General features: G+C 38.9%; 1 protein-coding gene across 2 annotated transcripts in view; it reads left to right on the top strand.

Moving 5' to 3' along the window:
* The window catches only part of LOC102398268 (transmembrane protein 45A), a 73,676-nt gene extending 53,475 nt beyond the window's left edge, over positions 1-20,201 (top strand). For both annotated transcript variants that reach the window (XM_006058742.4, XM_044940989.2), the window contains exons 5-6: positions 3,036-3,181; positions 19,799-20,201. In XM_006058742.4, the coding sequence (XP_006058804.3) occupies positions 3,036-3,181; positions 19,799-19,889 (237 nt within the window). In that variant the 3' untranslated portion in view covers positions 19,890-20,201. The remainder of the gene's footprint in view (positions 1-3,035; positions 3,182-19,798) is intronic.
* Positions 20,202-21,368: the final 1,167 nt, after the last annotated feature.

Consider the following 21,368-nt stretch of genomic DNA (forward strand, 5'->3'; position numbering starts at 1 on the left):
CACTACTTTTCCATACAAAATGTCCTCTTCATTATGGGGGACTAGAGTGCAAAAGTAGGAGGTCAAGAGCTGCCTGGAGTAACAGGAAAATTTGACCGTGGAGTACAAAATGAAGCAGAGCAAAGGCTAACAGAGTTTTGCCAAGAGAATGCACTGATCATAGCAAACACCCTCTTCCAACAACACAAGATAAGGCTCTACCCATGGACATCACCAGATGGTCAATACCAAAATCAGATTGATTATATTCTTTGCAGCCAAATGGAGAAGCTCTATACAGTCAGCAAAAAACAAGACGGGAGCTGACTGTGGCTCAGATCACGAACTCCTTACTGCCAAATTCAGACTGAAATTGAAGAAAGTAGGGAAAACCACTAGACCATTCAGGTATGACAGAAATCAAATCCCTTATGATTATAGTGGAAGTGAGAAATAGATTCAAAAGATTAGATCTGATAGACAGAGTGCCTGATGAACTATGGATGGAGGCTCATGACATTGTACAGGAGGCAGGGATCAAGACCATCCCCAAGAAGAAATGCAAAAAGGCAAAATGGTTGTCTGAGGAGGCCTTAGAAATAGCTGAGAAAAGAAGAGAAGCTAAAGGCAAAGGAGAAAAGGAAAGATATACCCATTTGAATGCTGGGTTCCAAAGAATAGCAAGGAGACATAAGAAAGTCTTCCTCAGTGATCAGTGTAATGAATTAGAGGAAAACAATAGAATGGGAAAGACTAGAGATCTCTTCAAGAAAATTAGAGAAACCAAGGGAACATTTCAAGATGAGCACAATAAAGGACAGAAATGGTATGGACTTAACAGAAGCATAAGAGATTAAGAAGAGGTGGCAAGAATACACAGAAGAACTGTACAAAAAAGATCTTCATGACCCAGATAACCATGGTGGTGTGATCACTGACCTAGAGCCAGACATCCTAGAATGGGAAGTCAAGTGGACCTTAGGAAGCATCACCAGAAACAAAGCTAGTGGAGGTGATGGAATTCCAGTTGAGCTATTTCAGATCCTAAAAGATGATGCTGTGAAAGTGCTGCACTCAGTATGCCAGCAAATCTGGAAAACTCAGCAGTGGCCACAGGGCTGGAAAAGGTCAGTTTTCTTTCCAATCACAAAGAAAGGCAATGTGAAAGAATGTTCAAACTACCACACAGTTGCACTCATCTCACACATTAAGCAAAGAAATGTTCAAAATTCTCCGTGCCAGGCTTCAATAGTACATGAACTGTGAACTTCCAGATGTTCAAGCTGGATTTAGAAAAGGCAGAAGAACCAGAGTTCAAGTTGCCAACATCCATTGGATCATGGAAAAAGCAAGAGAGTTTCAGAAAATAATCTATTTCTGCTTTATTGACTGTGCCAAAACCTTTGACTGTGTTTGTTGTGGTTTGTTGTGGAAAATTTTTAAAGAGATGGGGATACCAGACCACCTTACCTGCCTCCTGAGAAATGTGTATGGAGGTCAAGAAGCCACAGTTAGAACTAGATACCAATTCCTTATTAGATACATGATTTGCAAGGATTTTCTCCTATGCAGAGGATTTTCTTTTTATTTTCTTGATACTGTCCTTTGATGTACAAAAATTCTTAATTTTAATGTGTCTTGGTGTCATGTATAAGAAATCATCACTAAAACCCAGGACATGAAACTTTTTCCTTATGTTTTCTTCTAGCAGTTATGATTTTAGTTCTCATATTTAGGTTTTTGACTCATTTTGAGTTAACTTTTATATATGGTGTAAAATAAGGGTAAATAATTTTTTTTTTTTTTTGCACGTATATATTCATTTGTCCCAGCACCGGTTGTTGAAGAGACTTTAACTTCCCCATTGAATGGCCTTGGCACACTTGTCAAAAACCAATTTATTACAGGTTTATGGTCTTATTTCTGGACTCACAATTTTATTTCATTGATCTGTATGTCTACCATTATGTTAGTACCACAATGTTTTCATTATTGTAGTTTTTGTCATAAGTTTTGAAATCACTAAGTGTAAGACTTACAACTTTGCTTTACTTTTTCAAGGCTGTTTGGGCTATTCCGGGTCCCTTGCAATACCACATCAATTTTAGAATCAGATTTCCATTTCTGCAAAAAAAAGACCATTGGGATTTTGATAGGGATCGTAGTGAATCTGTGGAGTGCTTTGGGTGCTATTGCCGTCTTAACAATATTAAATGCTCCAGTTCATGAACATGAGGTATACTTTCATTTATTTAGATCTTTGATCTCTTTTGACAATATTTTGTAGTTTTGCAAGGTACAAGACTTGAACCTCCTTGATTAAATTTATTCCTAAATATTTTATTCTTTTCAGTGTTTTTATAAGTGGAGTTGTTTCCCTAATTTACTTTTTTGAATTGTCCATTACATGTTTTGAGTGTTGCTTTTGTATCCTGCAAGTTTGCTAAATTCATTTATTAGCTCGAATAGGCTTTTTGTGGATTCTTTAGAATTTTCTGTACATACGATCATTTTATTTGTGAATATAGATAGTTTTACTTCTTCCTTTGCAGTGTGGATGCCCTTTATCTATTTTTCTTGACTAGTTGCTCTGGCTAGAATTTCTAGTACAGTGTTGAACAGAAATGGTAAAACCAAACACCCTGTCTTGCTCCTGATCTTAGGAGACAAACTTTAAGTATAAATATAATGTTACCCATGGGCTTTGTTTATTTCAAAAACTTAAAAAAAAAAAACCCTCTGATTTTGAAATAATAGAGTGAAACCGAGCAACTTAGAATCCTACCAAATTCTCTGAAAGTCTACCAATCTACAGAGATGACTACTAGTCATATTTTGAAAATTGATCTGTAAATATCCTAAACATTTTTGCAAAAATATAATTTAGTAGATATTGTCTATCTTAGTAAAACAGATAGCAGTTTCTTATCTGTAGCATCTCAGATAATGGGAGTTATCTGTCACCATTAATCTTGAAACAAAGCATTTTGAATTGCACCATTTTTGTGAATATGGCTGGTAATGCTTTAATGTTCACTTTTTCTTTTAAATTACAGATTGCGTTTGTCCTTTATCCCCTCAACGGAAACCCTCCTTGGGATTTAACGGATCATAACAACATTATGTTTCTCACCATATGCTTTTGCTGGCATTATGCAATAGCCATTATCATCACTGGAGCAATGTATGTCTTTGTCACCTGGTAAGTTAGTGATTATTGTTCATAGAAATTCTATTTTTTTTTTTTTTTTTGGTATATGATCATCAAGACTCGACAGTCCGAACTTTAAGTTCAAAGAGGTATTTTATTCCTTAGCATTCCACAAAGAGGGTAATATAGCAGAAAATTATCTACAAACACAAACATTTCCAATTAAAATAATAAATGCTGGTTTAAGATTGGAATAGCTAAAGAGTGTCTCTGCTGTACTCTGAACTTATGCATCACCCTTCAATATGTTCTTCTGTGCCTTCATGTCTTTGTATATTCTGTTTTCTTTCCCAAATGGTCATCAACATACCTGCAGAGCCCCCTCCATTTGCCCATGTGGACATCAGTTATGACACTTCCCAAATGTGGTGGCGTTTTTGACCAACATGTATGCCTCTCATTAACTTTGATTAATTTGATATTTGCTGTAATATTTGTAACAGTAAGATTAAGTTGAATGCTATATGTTTTTATAAGGACTTTGATACAGTGTTTCATGATGGGTGAGGAGCAATGTAACAGATTGCTAAGAACCCATGTTTCCAGCTCTGCTTCTTGTCAGCTAAAAGACTTTGGGTAAATGATTTAACTACATTAAATATCAGTTTTGTTGTCTGCAAAATGGGGATAACGATGGTACCTAAATGAGATCATATCATTAAACTGCCCTTAATATAATAAGAGCTCAACAGAAATTCTTCTTACCCTTGCTCTTTTTTTCCCCGCTTTGGTTCCTATGATAGATTTCTTTTTCAATTGAAGTACAATTGACATGGGCTTCCCTGGTGGTTCAGTGGTAAAGAATTAGCCTGCCAATGCAAGAGATGGGGGTTTGGTTCCTGGGTTGGGAACATTCCCTGGAGAAGGAAATGGCAATCCACTCCAGTATTCTTGCCTGGGAAATCCCATGGACAGAGGAGCCTGGCGGGCTATAGCCTAAGGGGTTGCAAAGAGTCAGATACAACCTAGAGACTAAACAACAACCACCACAATTGACACACAACATTATACTAGTGTCATTTTGTACAACATAATGATTCAACTTTTGTATACATTGCAAAATGACCACCACAATCAGTCTATTAATAGTTACACCATCTGTCACCATATTAATGTTACAAAATTTTTTTCTTATGATGAGAACTTTCAAGATTTACTTGTTTAACCAACTTTCATATCTGCAATACAATATTTTTGATTATAGTCACTGTGTTATATACAAAATCCCCATGACTTATTTTATTCTGTTTTAAAAAATTTTTAAAGTTATATGATAGTACAGTTGATTAACAGTGTTGTGCTAATTAAAGTGTACAGAATAATGATTCAGTTCTACATACACATATATCTATTCTTTTTCAAATTCTTTTCCCATTTATTTTATTACAGAATATTTAGCAGAGTTCCTTATGTTATACAGTCGGTCCTCTTTGGTTATTCATTTTAGAGGCAGCAGTGTGTACATATCAATTCCAAACTCTCTAAATATCCCTCCCCCCACTACCCCTGTAACTATAAGTTCCTTCTCTAAGTCTGTGAGTTTATTTCTGTTTCATAAATAAGATATGATATTTCTTTCTCTGTCTGACTTACTTTACTAAGTACGACAATCTCTGGGTCTACCCATGTTGCTGCAAATAGCAGTATTCTTTTTAATGGCTGAGTAATATTCTGTTATATATATATATGTACCACATATTCTTTAGATCAGATCAGTCGCTCAGTCGTGTCCAACTCTTTGCGACCCCATGAATCGCAGCATGCCAGGCCTCCCTGTCCATCACCATCTCCCGGAGTTCACTCAGACTCACGTCCATAGAGTCAGTGATGCCATCCAGCCATCTCATCCTCTGTCGTCCCCTTCTCCTTCTGCCCCAATCCCTCCCAGCATCAGAGACTTCTCCAATGAATCAACTCTTCGCATGAGGTGGCCAAAGTACTGGAGTTTCAGCTTCAGCATCATTCCTTCCAAAGAAATCCCAGGGCTGATCTCCTTCAGAATGGACTGGTTGGATCTCCTTGCAGTCCAAGGGACTCTCAAGAGTCTTCTCCAACACCACACTTCAAAAGCATCAATTCTTCAGTGCTCAGCCTTCTTCACAGTCCAACTCTCACATCCATACATGACCACAGGAAAAACCATAGCCTTGACTAGATGGACCTTTGTTGGCAAAGTAATGTCTCTGCTTTTCAATATGCTATCTAGGTTGGTCATAACTTTCCTTCCAAGGAGTAAGTGTCTTTTAATTTCATGGCTGCAGTCACCATCTGCAGTGATTTTGGAGCCCAGAAAACTAAAGTCTGACACTGTTTCCACTGTTTCCCCATCTATTTCCCATGAAGTGGTGGGACCAGATGCCATGATCTTCGTTTTCTGAATGTTGAGCTTTAAGCCAACTTTTTCACTCTCCTCTTTCACTTTCATCAAGAGGCTTTTGAGTTCCTCTTCACTGTCTGCCATAAGGGTGGTGTCATCTGCATATCTGAGGTTATTGATATTTCTCCCGGCAATCTTGATTCCAGCTTGTGTTTCTTCCAGTCCAGTGTTTCTCATGATGTACTCTGCATATAAGTTCAATAAGCAGGGTGACAATATACAGCCTTGACGAACTCCTTTTCCTATTTGGAACCAGTCTGTTGTTCCATGTCCAGTTCTAAATGTTGCTTCCTGACCTGCATACAGGTTTCTCAAGAGGCAGGTCAGGAAGTCTGGTATTCCCATCTCTTTCAGAATTTTCCACAGTTTATTGTGATCCACACAGTCAAAGGCTTTGGCATAGTCAATAAAGGAGAAATAGATGTTTTTCTGGAACTCTCTTGCTTTTTTGATGATCCAGCGGATGTTGGCAATTTGATCTGTGGTTCCTCTGCCTTTTCTAAAACCAGCTTGAACATCAGGAAGTTCACGGTTCACATATTGCTGAAGCCTGGCTTGGAGAATTTTGAGCATTACTTTACTAGCGTGTGAGATGAGTGCAATTGTGCCCTAGTTTGAGCATTCTTTGGCATTGCCTTTCTTTGGGATTGGAATGAAAACTGACCTTTTCCAGTCCTATGGCCACTGCTGAGTTTTCCAAATGTGCTGGCATATTGAGTGCAGCACTTTCACAGCGTCATCTTTCAGGATTTGCAATAGCTCAACTGGAATTCCATCACCTCCACTAGCTTTGTTCGTAGTGATGCTCTCCAAGGCCCACTTGACTTCACATTCCAGGATGTCTGGCTATAGGTCGGTGATCACACCATCTTGATTATCTGGGTCGTGAAGATCTTTTTTGTACAGTTCTTCTGTGTATTCTTGTCATCTCTTCTTAATATCTTCTGCTTCTGTTAGGTCCATACTATTTCTGCCTTTTATCGAGCTCATCTTTGCATGAAATGTTCCTTTGGTATCTCTGATTTTCTTGAAGAAATCCCTAGTCTTTCCCATTCTGTTGTTTTCCTCTATTTCTTTGCATTGATCACTGAAGAAGGCTTTCTTATCTCTTCTTGCTATTCTTTGAAACTCTGCATTCAGATGTTTATATCTTTCCTTTTCTCCTTTGCTTTTTGCTTCTCTTCTTTTCACAGCTATTTGTAAGGCCTCCCCAGACAGCCATTTTGCTTTTTTGCATTTCTTTTTATTGGGGATGGTCTTGGTCCCTGTCTCCTGTACAATGTCACAAACCTCATTCCATGTTCATCAGGCACTCTATCTATCAGATCTAGGCCCTTAAATCTATTTCTCACTTCCACTGTATAATCATAAGGGATTTGATTTAGGTCATACCTGAATGGTCTAGTGGTTTTCCCTACTTTCTTCAATTTAAGTCTGAATTTGGCAATAAGGAGTTCATGGTCTGAGCCACAGTCAGCTCCTGGTCTTGTTTTTGCTGACTGTATAGAGCTTCTCCATCTTTGGCTGCAAAGAACATAATCAATCTGATTTCAGTGTTGACCATCTGGTGATGTTCATGTATAGAGTCTTCTTTTGTGTTGTTGGAAGAGGGTGTTTGTTATGACCAGTGCATTTTCTTGGCAAAACTCTATTAGTCTTTGCCCTGCTTCACTCTGTATTCCAAGGCCAAATTTGCCTGTTACTCCAGGTGTTTCTTGACTTCCTACTTTTGCATTCCAGTCCCCTATAATGAAAAGGACATCTTTTTTGGGTGTTAGTTCTAAAAGGTCTTGTAGGTCTTCATAGAACTGTTCAACTTCAGCTTCTTCAGCGTTACTGGTTGGGGCATAGACTTGGATTACTGTGATATTGAATGGTTTGCCTTGGAAATGAACAGAGATCATTCTGTCATTTTTGAGATTGCATCCAAGTACTGCATTTTGGACTCTTTTGTTGACCATGATGGTCACTCCATTTCTTCTGAGGGATTCCTGCCCGCAGTAGTAGATATAATGGTCATCTGAGTTAAATTCACCCATTCCAGTCCATTTCAGTTCGCTGATTCCTAGAATGTCAACGTTCACTCTTGCCATCCTTTGTTTGACCACTTCCAATTTGCCTTGATTCATGGACCTGACATTCCAGGTTCCTATGCAATATTGCTCTTTACAGCATCGGACCTTGCTTCTATCACCAGTCACATCCACAGCTGGGTATTCTTTTTGCTTTGGCTCCATCCCTTTGATGGACATTTAGGTTGCTTCCATATCTTGTCTACTTAAATAATGCTTCAGTGAACACTGGGGTGCATGTATCCTTTTGGATCATGTTTTTCTCTAGTTGTATGCTCAGGAGTGGGATTGCAGGATCATATGGTAACTCTATTTTTAGCTTCTTAAGAAGAAGACAATGGAACCCCACTTCAGTACTCTTGCCTGGAAAATCCCATGGATGGAGGAGCCTGGTGGGCTGCAGTCCATGGGGTCGCGAAGAGTCAGACATGACTGAGCGACTTTACTTTCACTTTTCACTTTCATGCATTGGAGAAGGAAATGGCAACCCACTCCAGTGTTCTTGCCTGGAGAATCCCAGGGATGGGGGAGCCTGGTGGGCTGCCGTCTATGGGGTTGCACAGAGTCAGACACAACTGAAGCGACTTAGCAGCAGTAGCAGGAAGGAATCTCCATACTGTTCTCCGTAGTGGCTGCAATTTACATTCTCATCAACAGTGTAGGAGGGTTACCTTCTCTCAACACCCTCTCAAGCATTTGTTGTTTGTGGATTTTTTGATGATAGCCATTCTGACTGGTGTGAGGTGATATGATCATCTCAATAGATGCAGAAAAAGCTTTAGACAAAATTCAACACCCATTTATGATAAAAACTTCAGAAAGTGGGCATAGAGGGACCATACCTCAACATAATAAACCCCATATATGGCAAACTATAACTAACAATCATATTTATTGGTGAAAAGTTAAACGCATTTCCTCTAAGATCAGGAATAAGACAAAGATGTCTACTCTCACCACTTCTATTTGACTTAGTTTTAGAAGTCCTAGCTACAGCAATCAGAGAAGAGAAAGAAATACATGAAATTCAAATGAGAAAGAAGTTAAATTCATGTCACTGTTTGCAAATGGCATGATCTTATACATGTAGAAAATGTTTTAGAAAATCCTAAAAACACCAAAAGAAAACTACTAGAGCTCATTATGAATTTGGTAAATTTGCAGGTTACAGAGTTAATACATAGAAGTCTCTTCTTATCTATACACTAACAGTAAAAGATCCCAAAGAAAATTCAAGAAACAAGCCCATTTACCAAGAATAACAACTTGGTAATAACAAGAATAACAACCCCATTACAAGAATAAAATATCTTGGAATAAACCTACCTAAGGAGACCAAAGACCTGTATTCCCCAAACTATAAGACTTATTTTATAACTGGAAATTTGTACCTTTTGATCCCCTTCATCCATTTTTGCCTACCTCCCCCAACTCTGGCAACCATGAATCTGTTCCTTGCTTTGTTTGTTCCTTTGTTTTTTAGATCTCAAAGTTAAGTGAAATCATTTGGTATTTGTCTTTCTCTATCTGTCTTATTGTGTTTAGCATAATACCTCAAGGTCCATTTCATTCTTTTTTATGGTTGAGTAATATTCTATTATATACATATAAGTATAAAATATTTATCTTGTATAAACACATATATAAAACATCTCCTTTATCCATTCATCAATTGATAGACATTTGTTTCCATATCCTGGTTTTGTGTGTATGTGTTCAGTTGTGTCTGACTCTGTGCGACCCTGTGGCTTCAGTTGTGTCTGACTTTGTGCGACCCTATAGCCCGCTGGCTTCTCTGTCCATGGGATTCTCCAGGTAAAAATACTGGAATGGGTTGCCATTTCCTTCTTCAGGGGGTATTCCTTACCCAGGGATCAAACTCACCTCTCCTACATCTTCTGCCCTGCAGGCAGATTCTTTACCACTAAGCCATTGGGGAAGCCCAAATATTTTGGTTATTATATTATAAATATGGTACAGTGAACCTAGAGTTGCCTTTTTGAATTAGTGTTTTCATTTTCTTTAGATAAATACCCAGAAGTGGATTTGCTGGATTGTATGATACTTCTGTTTTTAATTTTTTGAGGACACTTTATGCTGTTTTCCATAGTGGCTATACCAATTTACATTTCTACCAAATGGTACATCAGGGTTCTCTTTTCTCTATATTCTGGCCAGTACTTGTTATATCTTGTCCTTTTGATAACAGCTGTTCTTCAGGCGTGCCTTTTAGTTGTCTGTAGGTCTTCTCTGGAATAATGTCTATTCAGATTCTCTGCCTATTTTTAAATTGAATTTTCGTTGTTGTTGTTATTGGGTTGTTTGATTTCTTTATGTATTTTGGATATAACCTTTTATCAGATAACATTTAGGAATATCTTATTCCATTCAGTGTTTCCTTTTTATTTTGTTGATGGTTTCCTTCACTGTGCAGAAGCTTTCTATTTGATGTAGTTCCATTTGTTTAGTTTTTCTTTTGTTGCCATTTCCTTTGGAGTCAGATCCAGAAAATATCAACAAGAGCAATATCAAGGAACTCACCACTTATATTTTCGTCTAGGATTTTTATGGTTTTAGTCCTACATTCAAGACTTTAATCCATTTCGAGTTTTTATGTATGGTATAAGATGGTGTCCCAGTTTCATTATTTTGCACATGGCTGTACAGTTTTCCCAGCACAACAAAAAGATTGGCCTTTTCTCATTTTATATTCTTGCCTGCTTTATCATAAATTAATTGACCATGTATTTATGAATTTAGTTCTTTAGTTTGTGTCATTGATCTATGGGTTTGTTTTTATGCCAATATCATACTGTTTTGATTTTATAGCTTTGTTGTATAGTCTGAAATTAGAAAGTATGAGTCCCCCCAAGCATTGTTCTGTTGTTACAACCTCTTTTTGACTATTCAGGATCTTTTGTGATTCCATACAAACTTTGGGATTGTTTGTTCTATTTCTGTGAAAAATGCCATTCATAATTTGATAGGGATTGTATTGAATCTGTAGATCAATTTGGGTAATGTAGATATTTTAATGATATTAATTTTTCCAATCCATAAGCATGGAATATCATTCCATTTATTTATGTCTTTTTCAATTATTTTTATCAGTGTTTTATAGTTTTAAGTGTATGCTGCTGCTAAGTCGTGTCAGTTGTGTCTGACTCTGTGCGACCCCATAGACGACAGCCCACCAGGGTACCCCGTCCCTGGGATTCTCTAGGAAAGAACACTGGAGAGGGTTGCCATTTCCTTCTCCAAGGTGTGAAAGTGAAAAGTGAAAGTGAAGTCACTCAGTTGTGCCCAACTCTTAGCGACCCCATGGACTGCAGCCCACCAGGCTTCTCCATCCATGGGATTTTCCAGGCAAGAGTACTGGAGTGGGGTGCCATTGCCTTGGGTCTTTCATTTCCTTGGTTAAATTTGTTCATAGGTATTTTATTCTTTTTGATGCCATTGTAAATGGGACTGTTTTCTTAATATCTCTTTCTAATAGTTCCTTGTTACTGTATAAAATGCAACATGTTTGCATATTGATTTTATACCATGCAGCTTTACTAAAATTATTTATTAATTCTAACAGTTTTTTTGGTGGAGTCTTTAGGATTTTCTATATTGAGTATCATGTCATCTGCAAATAGTAACAGTTTTACCTCTTCCTTTACAATTTGGATGCCTTTTTTCTTGCCTAAATGCTATGGCTAGGACTTAAACTCTATTTTGACTAAAAGTAGTGAAAGTGAAACTTATTGTCTTGGTCCTGATTTTAAGGAATAAAATTTCATGACTTCATCGCTGAGTATGGTGTTACCTGTGAGCATGTCGTATATGATCTTTATTATGTTAAGATACATCTTTTTATATTCACTTGTTGAAAGTTTTTATCATAAATGATGTTGAATTTTGTCAAATGTTTTTATACATCTATTGAGATAATCATATGATTTTAATCCTTTTTTTTGTTAATGTGATATATTACATTGATTAATTTGTGGATGTTGAACTATTCTTACATCCCTGTAATAAATCCCACTTGATCAGGGTATACGATCCTTTTAATATAGCCTTTAATTCAGTTTACTTATAGTGTTGAAAGTTTTTCACCTATTTTTATCAGTGATATTGGACTGTAATTTTCTTTTTTGTATGTGATATCTTTGTCTGATTTTAGTGTGAGGGCAGTGTTGGTTTCTCCTTTTTTTATTTCTGATTTTATTTGAGCCTTCTCTCTTTTATTCCTTTCCTGATGGCTCAGATGGTAAAGAATCTGCCTGCAATGTGGTAGTCCTGGGTTTGATCCCTGGGTTGGGAAAATCCCCTGGAGAAGGAAATGGCACCTCACTTCAGTATTCTTACCTGGAGAATCCCATGATCACAGGAGCCTGGCAGGCTACAGTCCATGGGCTCACAAAGAGTCAGACATGACTAAATGACTAACATTTCATTTTCATTTTCTTTTTTCGTTAGTGAGTCTAGCTAAAGGTTTGTCAATTTTGTTTCAGTCAGTTCAGTTCAGTTCAGTCACTCAGTCATGTCTGACTCTTTGCGACCCCATAAATTGCAGCACGCCAGGCCTCCCTGTCCATCACCATCTCCCGGAGTTCACTCAGACTCATGTCCATTGAGTCAGTGATGCCATCCAACCATCTCATCCTCTGTCATCCCCTTCTCCTCCTGCTCCCAATCCCTCCCAGCATCAGAGTCTTTTCCAATGAATTAACTCTTTGCATGAGGTAGCCAAAGTACTGGAGTTTCAGCTTCAGCATCATTACTTCCAAAGAAATCCCAGGGCTGATCTCCTTCAGAATGGACTGGTTGGATCTCCTTGCAGTCCAAGGGACTCTCAAGAGTCTTCTCCAACACCACACTTCAAAAGCATCAATTCTTCGGTGCTCAGCTTTCTTCACAGTCCAACTCTCACATCCATACACGACCACAGGAAAAACCATAGCCTTGACTAGATGGACCTTTGTTGGCAAAGTAATGTCTCTGCTTTTCAATATGCTATCTAGGTTGGTCATAACTTTCCTTCCAAGGAGTAAGTGTCTTTTAATTTCATGGCTGCAGTCACCATCTGCAGTGATTTTGGAGCCCCCAAAACTAAAGTCTGACACTGTTTCCACTGTTTCCCCATCTATTTCCCATGAAGCGATGGGACCGGATACCATGATCTTCGTTTTCTGAATGTTGAGCTTTAAGTCAACATTTTCACTCTCCTCTTTCACTCTCATCAAGAGGCTTTTTAGTTCTTCTTCACTTTCTGCCATAAGGGTGGTGTCATCTGCATATTTGAGGTTATTGATATTTCTCCCGGCAATCTTGATTCCAGCTTGTGCTTTTTCCAGCCCAAAGAGTCTCATGATGTACTCTGCGTATAAGTTCAATAAGCAGAGTGACAATATACAGCCTTGACGAACTCCTTTTCCTATTTGGAACCAGTCTGTTGTTCCATGTCCAGTTCTAAATGTTGCTTCCTGACCTGCATACAGGTTTCTCAAGAGGCAGGTCAGGAAGTCTGGTATTCCCATCTCTTTCAGAATTTTCCACAGTTTATTGTGATCCACACAGTCAAAGGCTTTGGCATAGTCAATAAAGGAGAAATAGATGTTTTTCTGGAACTCTCTTGCTTTTTTGATGATCCAGCGGATGTTGGCAATTTGATCTGTGGTTCCTCTGCCTTTTCTAAAACCAGCTTGAACATCTGGAAGTTCACGGTTCACGTACTGCTGAAACCTGGCTGGGAGAATTTTGAGCAATTTTGTTTAAATTTTTTCGAATAACCAGCTGTTTGTTTCACTGATCTCTTCTATTGTCTTTTCACTTTCTATTTCATTTATTTCTACTCTGATCTTTACTATTTCCTTCCTTATAGTAATTTTGGGCTTGTTTGCTCTTCTTTTGCTAGTTCCCTTTGGTGTAAAAGTGAGGTTGTTTATTTGAAATTTTTCTTATTTCTCAAGGTAGGACTATTGCTATAAACTTCCATCTTACAACTGCTTTTGTTGCATTGCATAGATTTTGGTATGTTGTATTTCAATTTTCCACTTGTCTGCAGGTGGTTTTTAATTTCTCCTCTGATCTAACACTGGTGCTAGCAAGTTAGAATTAGAGTACAAAAATGGTGGCCCCTAGTGCTGGCACTAGCAGAGCAGAGGGGGAAGAAAGCGAAAATGGCACCTGCCAGTGCTTCCATTCCCGCGAGAGAATCCTAACAGATTTCTTCCTTGCTGGCAGATGCTTTAAGATTAGCAAATGAATCCCATTCACATATGGTTTGGACTCTTCAAACTGTGGTTTTTGTGCTGTATGGCCAGGTGGGTGAGTCTGCATGCAAGCCCATTAAGAGTGGAATCTCCATTCCTTACAGTCCTTTGGTTCTTCTGGACATCAGCCCTGTTGATCTTCAAAGCCAGATGTTTTGGGGGCTCATCTCATCAATGCAAGTCCAAAGGGTTCGGGTGCCTGATATAGGGCACAAATCCTTGCTTCTCAGGAAGAAGTTCGGTATCTGTGAGATGTCTTTGACTGTGCGTCTTCAACCTGGAGATGGGGTCTTTGGTTGGACCACATCTCTGCCTCTTTTACCCATCTCATTGTGGACCTTTTGTCTTTTATTGTAGAGGAGCTGTTTGACTAGTTTTCAGGTCTTTTTATATTTCCATAGGAAATTGTTCCTTATGTAGCTGTAGATTTGCTGTGTCCATGGGAGAAGGTGAATTCAGGACCTTCCTAGGCTGCTATCTTGAACCACCTCCCCCACCCACCCTTGTTGTTTTTATTATTCCTCTGGTTCTTGTTCTCCTTCTTCTTCTGTATCAAAAATTGTATAAGGTATCCAAAATCACTGCAGATGGTGACTGCAGCCATGAAATTAAAAGACGCTTACTCCTTGGTAGAAAAGTTATGACCAATCTAGATAGCATATTGAAAAGCAGAGACATTACTTTGCCAACAAAGATCCGTCTAGTCAAAGCTATGGTTTTTCCAGTGGTCATGTATGGATGTGAGAGTTGGACTGTGAAGAAAGCTGAGCACCGAAGAATTGATGCTTTTGAACTGTGGTGTTGGAGAAGACTCTTGAGAGTCCCTTGGACTGCAAGGAGATCCAACCAGTCCATTCTGAAGGAGATCAGCCCTGGGATTTCTTTGGAAGGAATGATGCTAAAGCTGAAACTCCAGTACTTTGGCCACCTCATGCAAAGAGTTGACTCATTGGAAAAGACTCTGATGCTGGGAGGGATTGGGAGCAGGAGGAGAAGGGGATGACAGAGGATGAGATGGCTGGATGGCATTACTGACTTGATGGACGTGAGTCTGAGTGAACTCCGGGAGTTGGTGATGGACAGGGAGGCCTGGCGTGCTGCGATTCATGGGGTCACAAAGAGTTGGACACGACTGAGCGACTGAACTGAACTGAACTGAACTAAACTGATGGACCTTATGGAGAAAGAAAGACAGTTTAAATATAGTATGATGAATGGAAATAGTGTAAGAATAAAGCACTATTGGAACACACAGGAGGCCTCCTCACAATTGAGAATTAAGCTGCAACTTGAAGGATGAGTAGGAATAGAATGGAATGAGCATGGTTCCTTATTTCCATTAGCATGGTAGCTAATGCCAAACCACAGTTGGCTTGGCTGATTCCAACTGTTAATCATGCAGGCTCTAAACCTTCAGACTTTAGCATTGATTGAAGTGTTCTATATCTGCAGTCTCCACCATGTAGCCATGATCTATGTGTGATTATTGCACACTTGACATGTGCCTTGTTATTGTTGTTGCTATTCAGTTGCCAAGTCATATCTGACTCTTTTGCAACCCCATGTCCTGTAGCTCGCAGGGCTCCTCTGTCCATGGGATTTCCCAGGCAAGAATACTGGAGTGGTTTGACATTTCCTTGTCCAGAGGATCTTCCCAACCCAGTACTACATTAATTTTAATGAATTTTAGCTTTCATATATACATAATGACTATCATTTTGGATAGTACACGTCTAGCATGTTCTCTAGATCCCTAGATTCAGTAGTTGATTCGAGGTCCGATGGGGTCTCAGCCTCTGCCCAAACTAGCTTTCTAGTCCTCTCTAGATGTTTCCCCAGCTACCTCTACTTCTCTGTGCTTCTTTGGGTTTTACTGCTAAAGAGCTTTGGTGCTGTGTCTCTGGGTAAAAAAGGTCTTTTCCTTGTCTAGCTCCCAGATGTCTCTAGTAGGCTTTGATTTGTAGTTACCTCCTTCTAGAGGTCTAAGTGCTATGCCTGCTTGAAATTCTACCTTCTTATGAAATGATTTCTATTAGTCCTATTCAGTTCCCCCAAAGCATGTGTATGCGCTGATGGTTAAGGTTCACTCTGCCACTGAGTGAAACTTGACTTCTTCCTCTATTGTTTTAGGCTGACTTTGGGCCTCATCTCCTTAGGGTTTGGACAGCCTCCAAGAATAAAGCCGGCATTCAAGAAGCCTCTCTATTCCATGTCAGTTCTAGAGCCAAAAGAAGACTATTGTTTCTTTCTGTTTTAAAAACCTTCAGACCCCTAATGAACCGCTTATCCATGTATAGTTTTCTAGAAACCAGAAAGTCCATGTTTACTTTTGCAACTGCCTCTCCTTCCCTGGCACCCTGGACTTCTTGACCACATGTTGTCTCTACCCGGCATATCCAATCAAATGCTCATCTCTTCTATGAAAACTTATGTGATTGTTCTTGTCTTTGCTTATCTCCTTGCATGAGTTTACAGTACTTTAGTCTTGATCACACATTTTAACAGTTGTGATCTATCTTGTGATATTTACTATTAGCTCATGTTAGGCTTATCTGCTAACTAGATTGTGCTACCTGGAGGAAAAGATCTTTTTCATATCTCTCACTGATCTTGGCATACTCTCAATAAACACTTATTTTCTATTTTAACAGCTCTGCTTCAGAACTACTCAAACAGGGTTCAGTTGTTTGGGAATCATGTTTTATATGCTTTTAAGTTTTATTCTCATACTGCTTATGAAATATAAGGCCAAGAGCTTGTATTATGATATATTTTAATATAATATTAAGCAGTAGATTAAACAATATCACGAAGATTGAATATTGACTTTTAGCATGGTTATATGTAGGATAATTCAATTCAATCCTGTAGTCATGAAGAGCTTTGAAAATACGTACATCTGGGTTTGACTGTGAAGTGGATTATAACTCAGTCACAGGTGATAGGTTTTAAGGACATTCTATCTGAATTTATTTGACAAAGCACAAAGATCACCATGGAAACAAAACTGGGTTATGGAACTGCTGCCCCCCAAATCTCTGAAGAATGAAGCTGTGCTTTGCAGCTTTCCCGAATAATGGTTTAAAGATTGCCTCATCTAGTCCCATGCCTGTTGTTCTCATGACAGCTCATAGGAGACACCTATCTGTTGGGAAATCTTATTGTGTGTTTTACTGTATTTCACATATAAACTTACATAAACATCACTGTGATACAGAAGTATTTCAAAAGCCCCTTTGGATGGACAAAGAAATATTACCTATTTTCAGGTTGGTTTTCCAAACAAATGATTCTTGTGAGCCATTTTGAAGAACAAAATAGAAATGACCAAATTCATGGTAGATGGTAGTTTGCCTTTTGGAAGTTTGATTTCCACCTCAACTCTGGAAGTATACCCAGAGTCTCAGCTCTGCTCTTATATTAAGAGCAGAAGAGAACATGTGGGAGCAAAAGCCCAGACACACCCTGAACTTAGTTTCCTGAACTTGCACCATTCCAGGATTTAGCAATTATTCGTACTTCCTGTTTATTATTCCATCCCTCAATCTCTCCCCAGTAGCCATTTCTGTGTGTGCCAATACCAAGGGCTTCAGGGTGTGGACAGACCCTGAATATGCCTCAGCTTGATGGTGTCTAACAACAGCAGATACAACTCAGAGGGGAGGAATCTGGAACAGGAGTAGTCACTGTGTTAACACTGTTAACCGTGTAAACAATTTCTACAGCAAATTTCCTGCAGACAAATGAGTTCCATTCTGAGAGCATGTTCATAAGTCCAATTTGTTTGTAAGTGCAAGCGGCTTCACTTTCACTTTTCACTTTCCTGCCTTGGAGAAGGAAATGGCAACCCACTCCAGTGTTCTTGCCTGGAGAACCCCAGGGACGGGGAAGCCTGGTGGGCTGCTGTCTATGGGGTCACGTAGAGTCGGACACGACTGAAGTGACTTAGCAGTAGCAGTACTGTAATAGGTTTATAATACTTTTCACACAAGTAATATATACATAAAAAACAAACACAAAAATAAAGAAGTATTTTTAACCTCACAATACAGTGCTTTGAAAAGTACAGTACTATAGTACAACAGCTGGCATATGGGGGCTGGCATGCACATTCACATATTTGAAAGTGTGCGACTTGAAGTTTCACATGTAGGCAACTTACAATAAATAGCTAGTTCTTTGTTTCACTTTCCAGAAGAGTCATCAAGAATGAATCTAATGAATGTACTAATTAATCCCTTTCATTTAGCACCTACTCAGGTTTTGCAATGTGGAGATAACCGTGTGGGTTTAAAAAAATGAAATGATACACTGTCCCAGTTTTAACCGTAGTTAAAACTATTAGCTTTTCATGAAAACAGTGCCTTGAAGAGTTGAGAACGTTGGGAACCAGGTCAATGGTCAACTAATTATCAAGGCAAAAGATTTTGAGTAGTTTTTCTTGGTTTCTGATGAGTCAGTAAATGTTACTGATACCACTCAATTGTTGTGTGTTGGAGAAATTAATGTTGAGTTGGAAGTGACTGAAGAATTACCTCTGGGTATATAAGTGATATGAACTCCTGTAGGACCGCTCCACAGTCCACTGAATTATCACATACATAGTGAACCACTATTATGAACCAGTGAACAATTATCCTATGAACCATAGAACAATTATTACGAATTGTTCTAGACTCTGACAAGAGTTAGAGCAGTAAATAAGATGAAACCTCTGCTCTTAGGAAACTCATACTCTAGTGAGATCCAGAGCACAGGTAAAATCCTGGTGTATTGAGAGGGATGGGCCAGACCTTCTTTGGGAGAAAAAGACAGAAAACAAGTGTAAAGTTACAGATAGGCTGGTGACGTTTTTCATAAAACAATAATGATTTTGGATTTGGTTTATCAGTTTGTCTGCATATCCTTATGTACTTCTGGAAGTTAACAATATTTTATTGACATAGTCACGCACCATTTCTTCACAAATAATCCTGCACAGGAAAAGCTTTATGTAGTTCTGATTACATCAGAAAAGTTGAGAGCCTGCTGAGTTTCTGCTACCAAGAAACTTGGCATCTTTCTTTTTTTTTTTTTTTTTTTTTTTTTTTTTATTTTTTTTTTAATTTTATTTTATTTTTAAACTTTACATAACTGTATTAGATTTGCCAAATATCAAAATGAATCTGCCACAGGTATACATGTGTTCCCCATCCTGAACCCTCCTCCCTCCTCCCTCCCCATTCCATCCCTCTGGGTCGTCCCAGTGCACCAGCCCCAAGCATCCAGTATCGTGCATCGAACCTGGACTGGCAACTCATTTCATACATGATATTTACATGTTTCAATGCCATTCCGAAATTTCCCCCCAGCACCTACAGATTTTCTTAATCTATGAAAACAGTTACAAGAACAGAGGTCACTTCTTTCAACTTTTTAGTGCATCAGGGACCATCACATTCAACAGAACAGCCAGGGGCCAGCACAGAAGCAGCTCTCTGAAGACACAGTAAGGGCTGCAGTACAGCCCAGACTTGACATGGGGCTCTACCTGGGGAAGGAGATGGCTTCATGGGCTTCCTTCTCAGGACAGGGCTCCTTTTTGTAATACTCAGCTGAGCTCAGTTTCTTCAGGGCCTACTACAGTCCAGAGATTCTTTTGTTTGTCTTAGAAATGGTTAAAGTTATGAATTTTGAATATGATGCAAACAATCATGTTACATATTAGAGGTTTATTGTGTCCGCTTGCTTATAGACTGCTTTAATCCACAAAATGTTCGCAGGTAGCTCCAAAGACAAATAAAAGTGATTTTCTTTTTGAGGGTGCCTCTTCCACTGTTTGTTGTACTATAGATACAGATAGTTTGGGGTTTTAATTTTAAATGGAATAATGTACGATGACTTTCATTCTCCTCAGGTTGGTTAAATCTCGATTTACGAGGTTCTGCCCTTCAGAAGTTGAACTGCTGAAAAATGCTGAACAAGAACAAGATTCAGAAGAGATGTGACTTTGATGGGCATCCAGTCTTTCTAGATGAAATTTTTCTTTTTCTATTATTTTTGCCTTTTTATCTTTTGTTTGGAGAACAGCTGATTGAGAATGATTCTTGGTGTCATGATATTGGGGGCTTGAGGTGGCTCTCTCTAATTAGTTAAAGCATGATGCCCACATTCTGAAAAATATTTGTTTTGTTTGCCTTATAGATATATATGCTCAAGGTTCCTGGGCTTACTATCATTTGTAACTCATAGATGGGATTTCATTTGTTTACTGCCTTGCTACAGTGGGAAATAAACAAATGCATGGATCTTGGTTCAAACACCTCAGATATTTTTGTTATTCAGCTGCACCCCACCTTTATATCATGAAGATAGAACCTGTGTTACACCGAAATTCCTTTTCGTGAGATATCTCTTTCTGTAGCACCTGTATTCTCTCCTGGGAAGAGCAAGCTGGAAGTCATCCTGTGGTGCACTCTCTCAAAGAAGATAAAAGGGACGATCCATGGTTACAGAAGGGTAAGTGGTGAAAAAGCCATGAAAATCTAGGAAAGGAGAGTTTGAATATTATCTGTAGAGGAAAAAATCATCACATGGCTTAGTATGGCCACCATGCCATCTCCCCTGCTAGAATAACTGAGGGGTTAAAACAGAAGCCTTTTATGGAATACATGGGTGAACAGTCAGAGCCCTTTTTCACTGGTGGACTAAGTAACTCCCAAAGGAGAGTCCGAAATTCTTTCTCATTCTGGCTTTACCATCGCTAGCCTCTAGGGTTTAAACAGTTACCATGTCTTTTCTCTGAAGGTAGGGAATTCAATCGAATGGATCGATTTCTGGCTGTCACATTTTATGAATCTAGAATCTCTGAGACAAAATTGAAGCTAATTTAGTACAGATCAGTCAGAAAGGCCAGTCTCTGCTGTGACAGGAAAGATAAGGAGCACTGCATGAGTCCATGGATGGCTGACCTGAATATGAAGGAAAAGAGGCAGTCTAGCAGGTAGAGGAGCCTGGGGGGCTAGTCCATGGGGTCACAAAAGAGTTGGACACAATTTAGTGATTAAACAACAACCAGAAAAAAAGTGGGTAGCTGGAGGTGACATGCACTCAATTTAAACCAGAAGCTCCCTGGTGTTCCAGAAGCACTGACTAATCCAGAAAGCTGCCCTAGTCTGGTATTTTCACATGACAGTGAAGAGCGATGTGAGTGGATTCTTTAGGCCAAAGGACTGGACGCATTTCTTTTTTTACGTAATGGTTGAAAAGAGCTGATGAGGGGGCCTAAAGGTTTATCTTGAACAATGCAATAGACCCAAGTACATTTCTGGCATATGAAATGCCCACATGCTGTGGTCCCCAGGTGACCATGGCATTCTGCCCCATATGTATCCTATATCTTAGGGCAAGTTTCTATGATTTTTGGCAATTTGTATTTCAAACAAGTGAGCTGTCAACTGCAGTTATGTCAAAATGGCATTGCTGGT

This window comes from Bubalus bubalis, chromosome 1 (assembly GCF_019923935.1).
Source record: "Bubalus bubalis isolate 160015118507 breed Murrah chromosome 1, NDDB_SH_1, whole genome shotgun sequence".
In the NCBI taxonomy this organism is placed as follows: domain Eukaryota; kingdom Metazoa; phylum Chordata; class Mammalia; order Artiodactyla; family Bovidae; genus Bubalus; species Bubalus bubalis.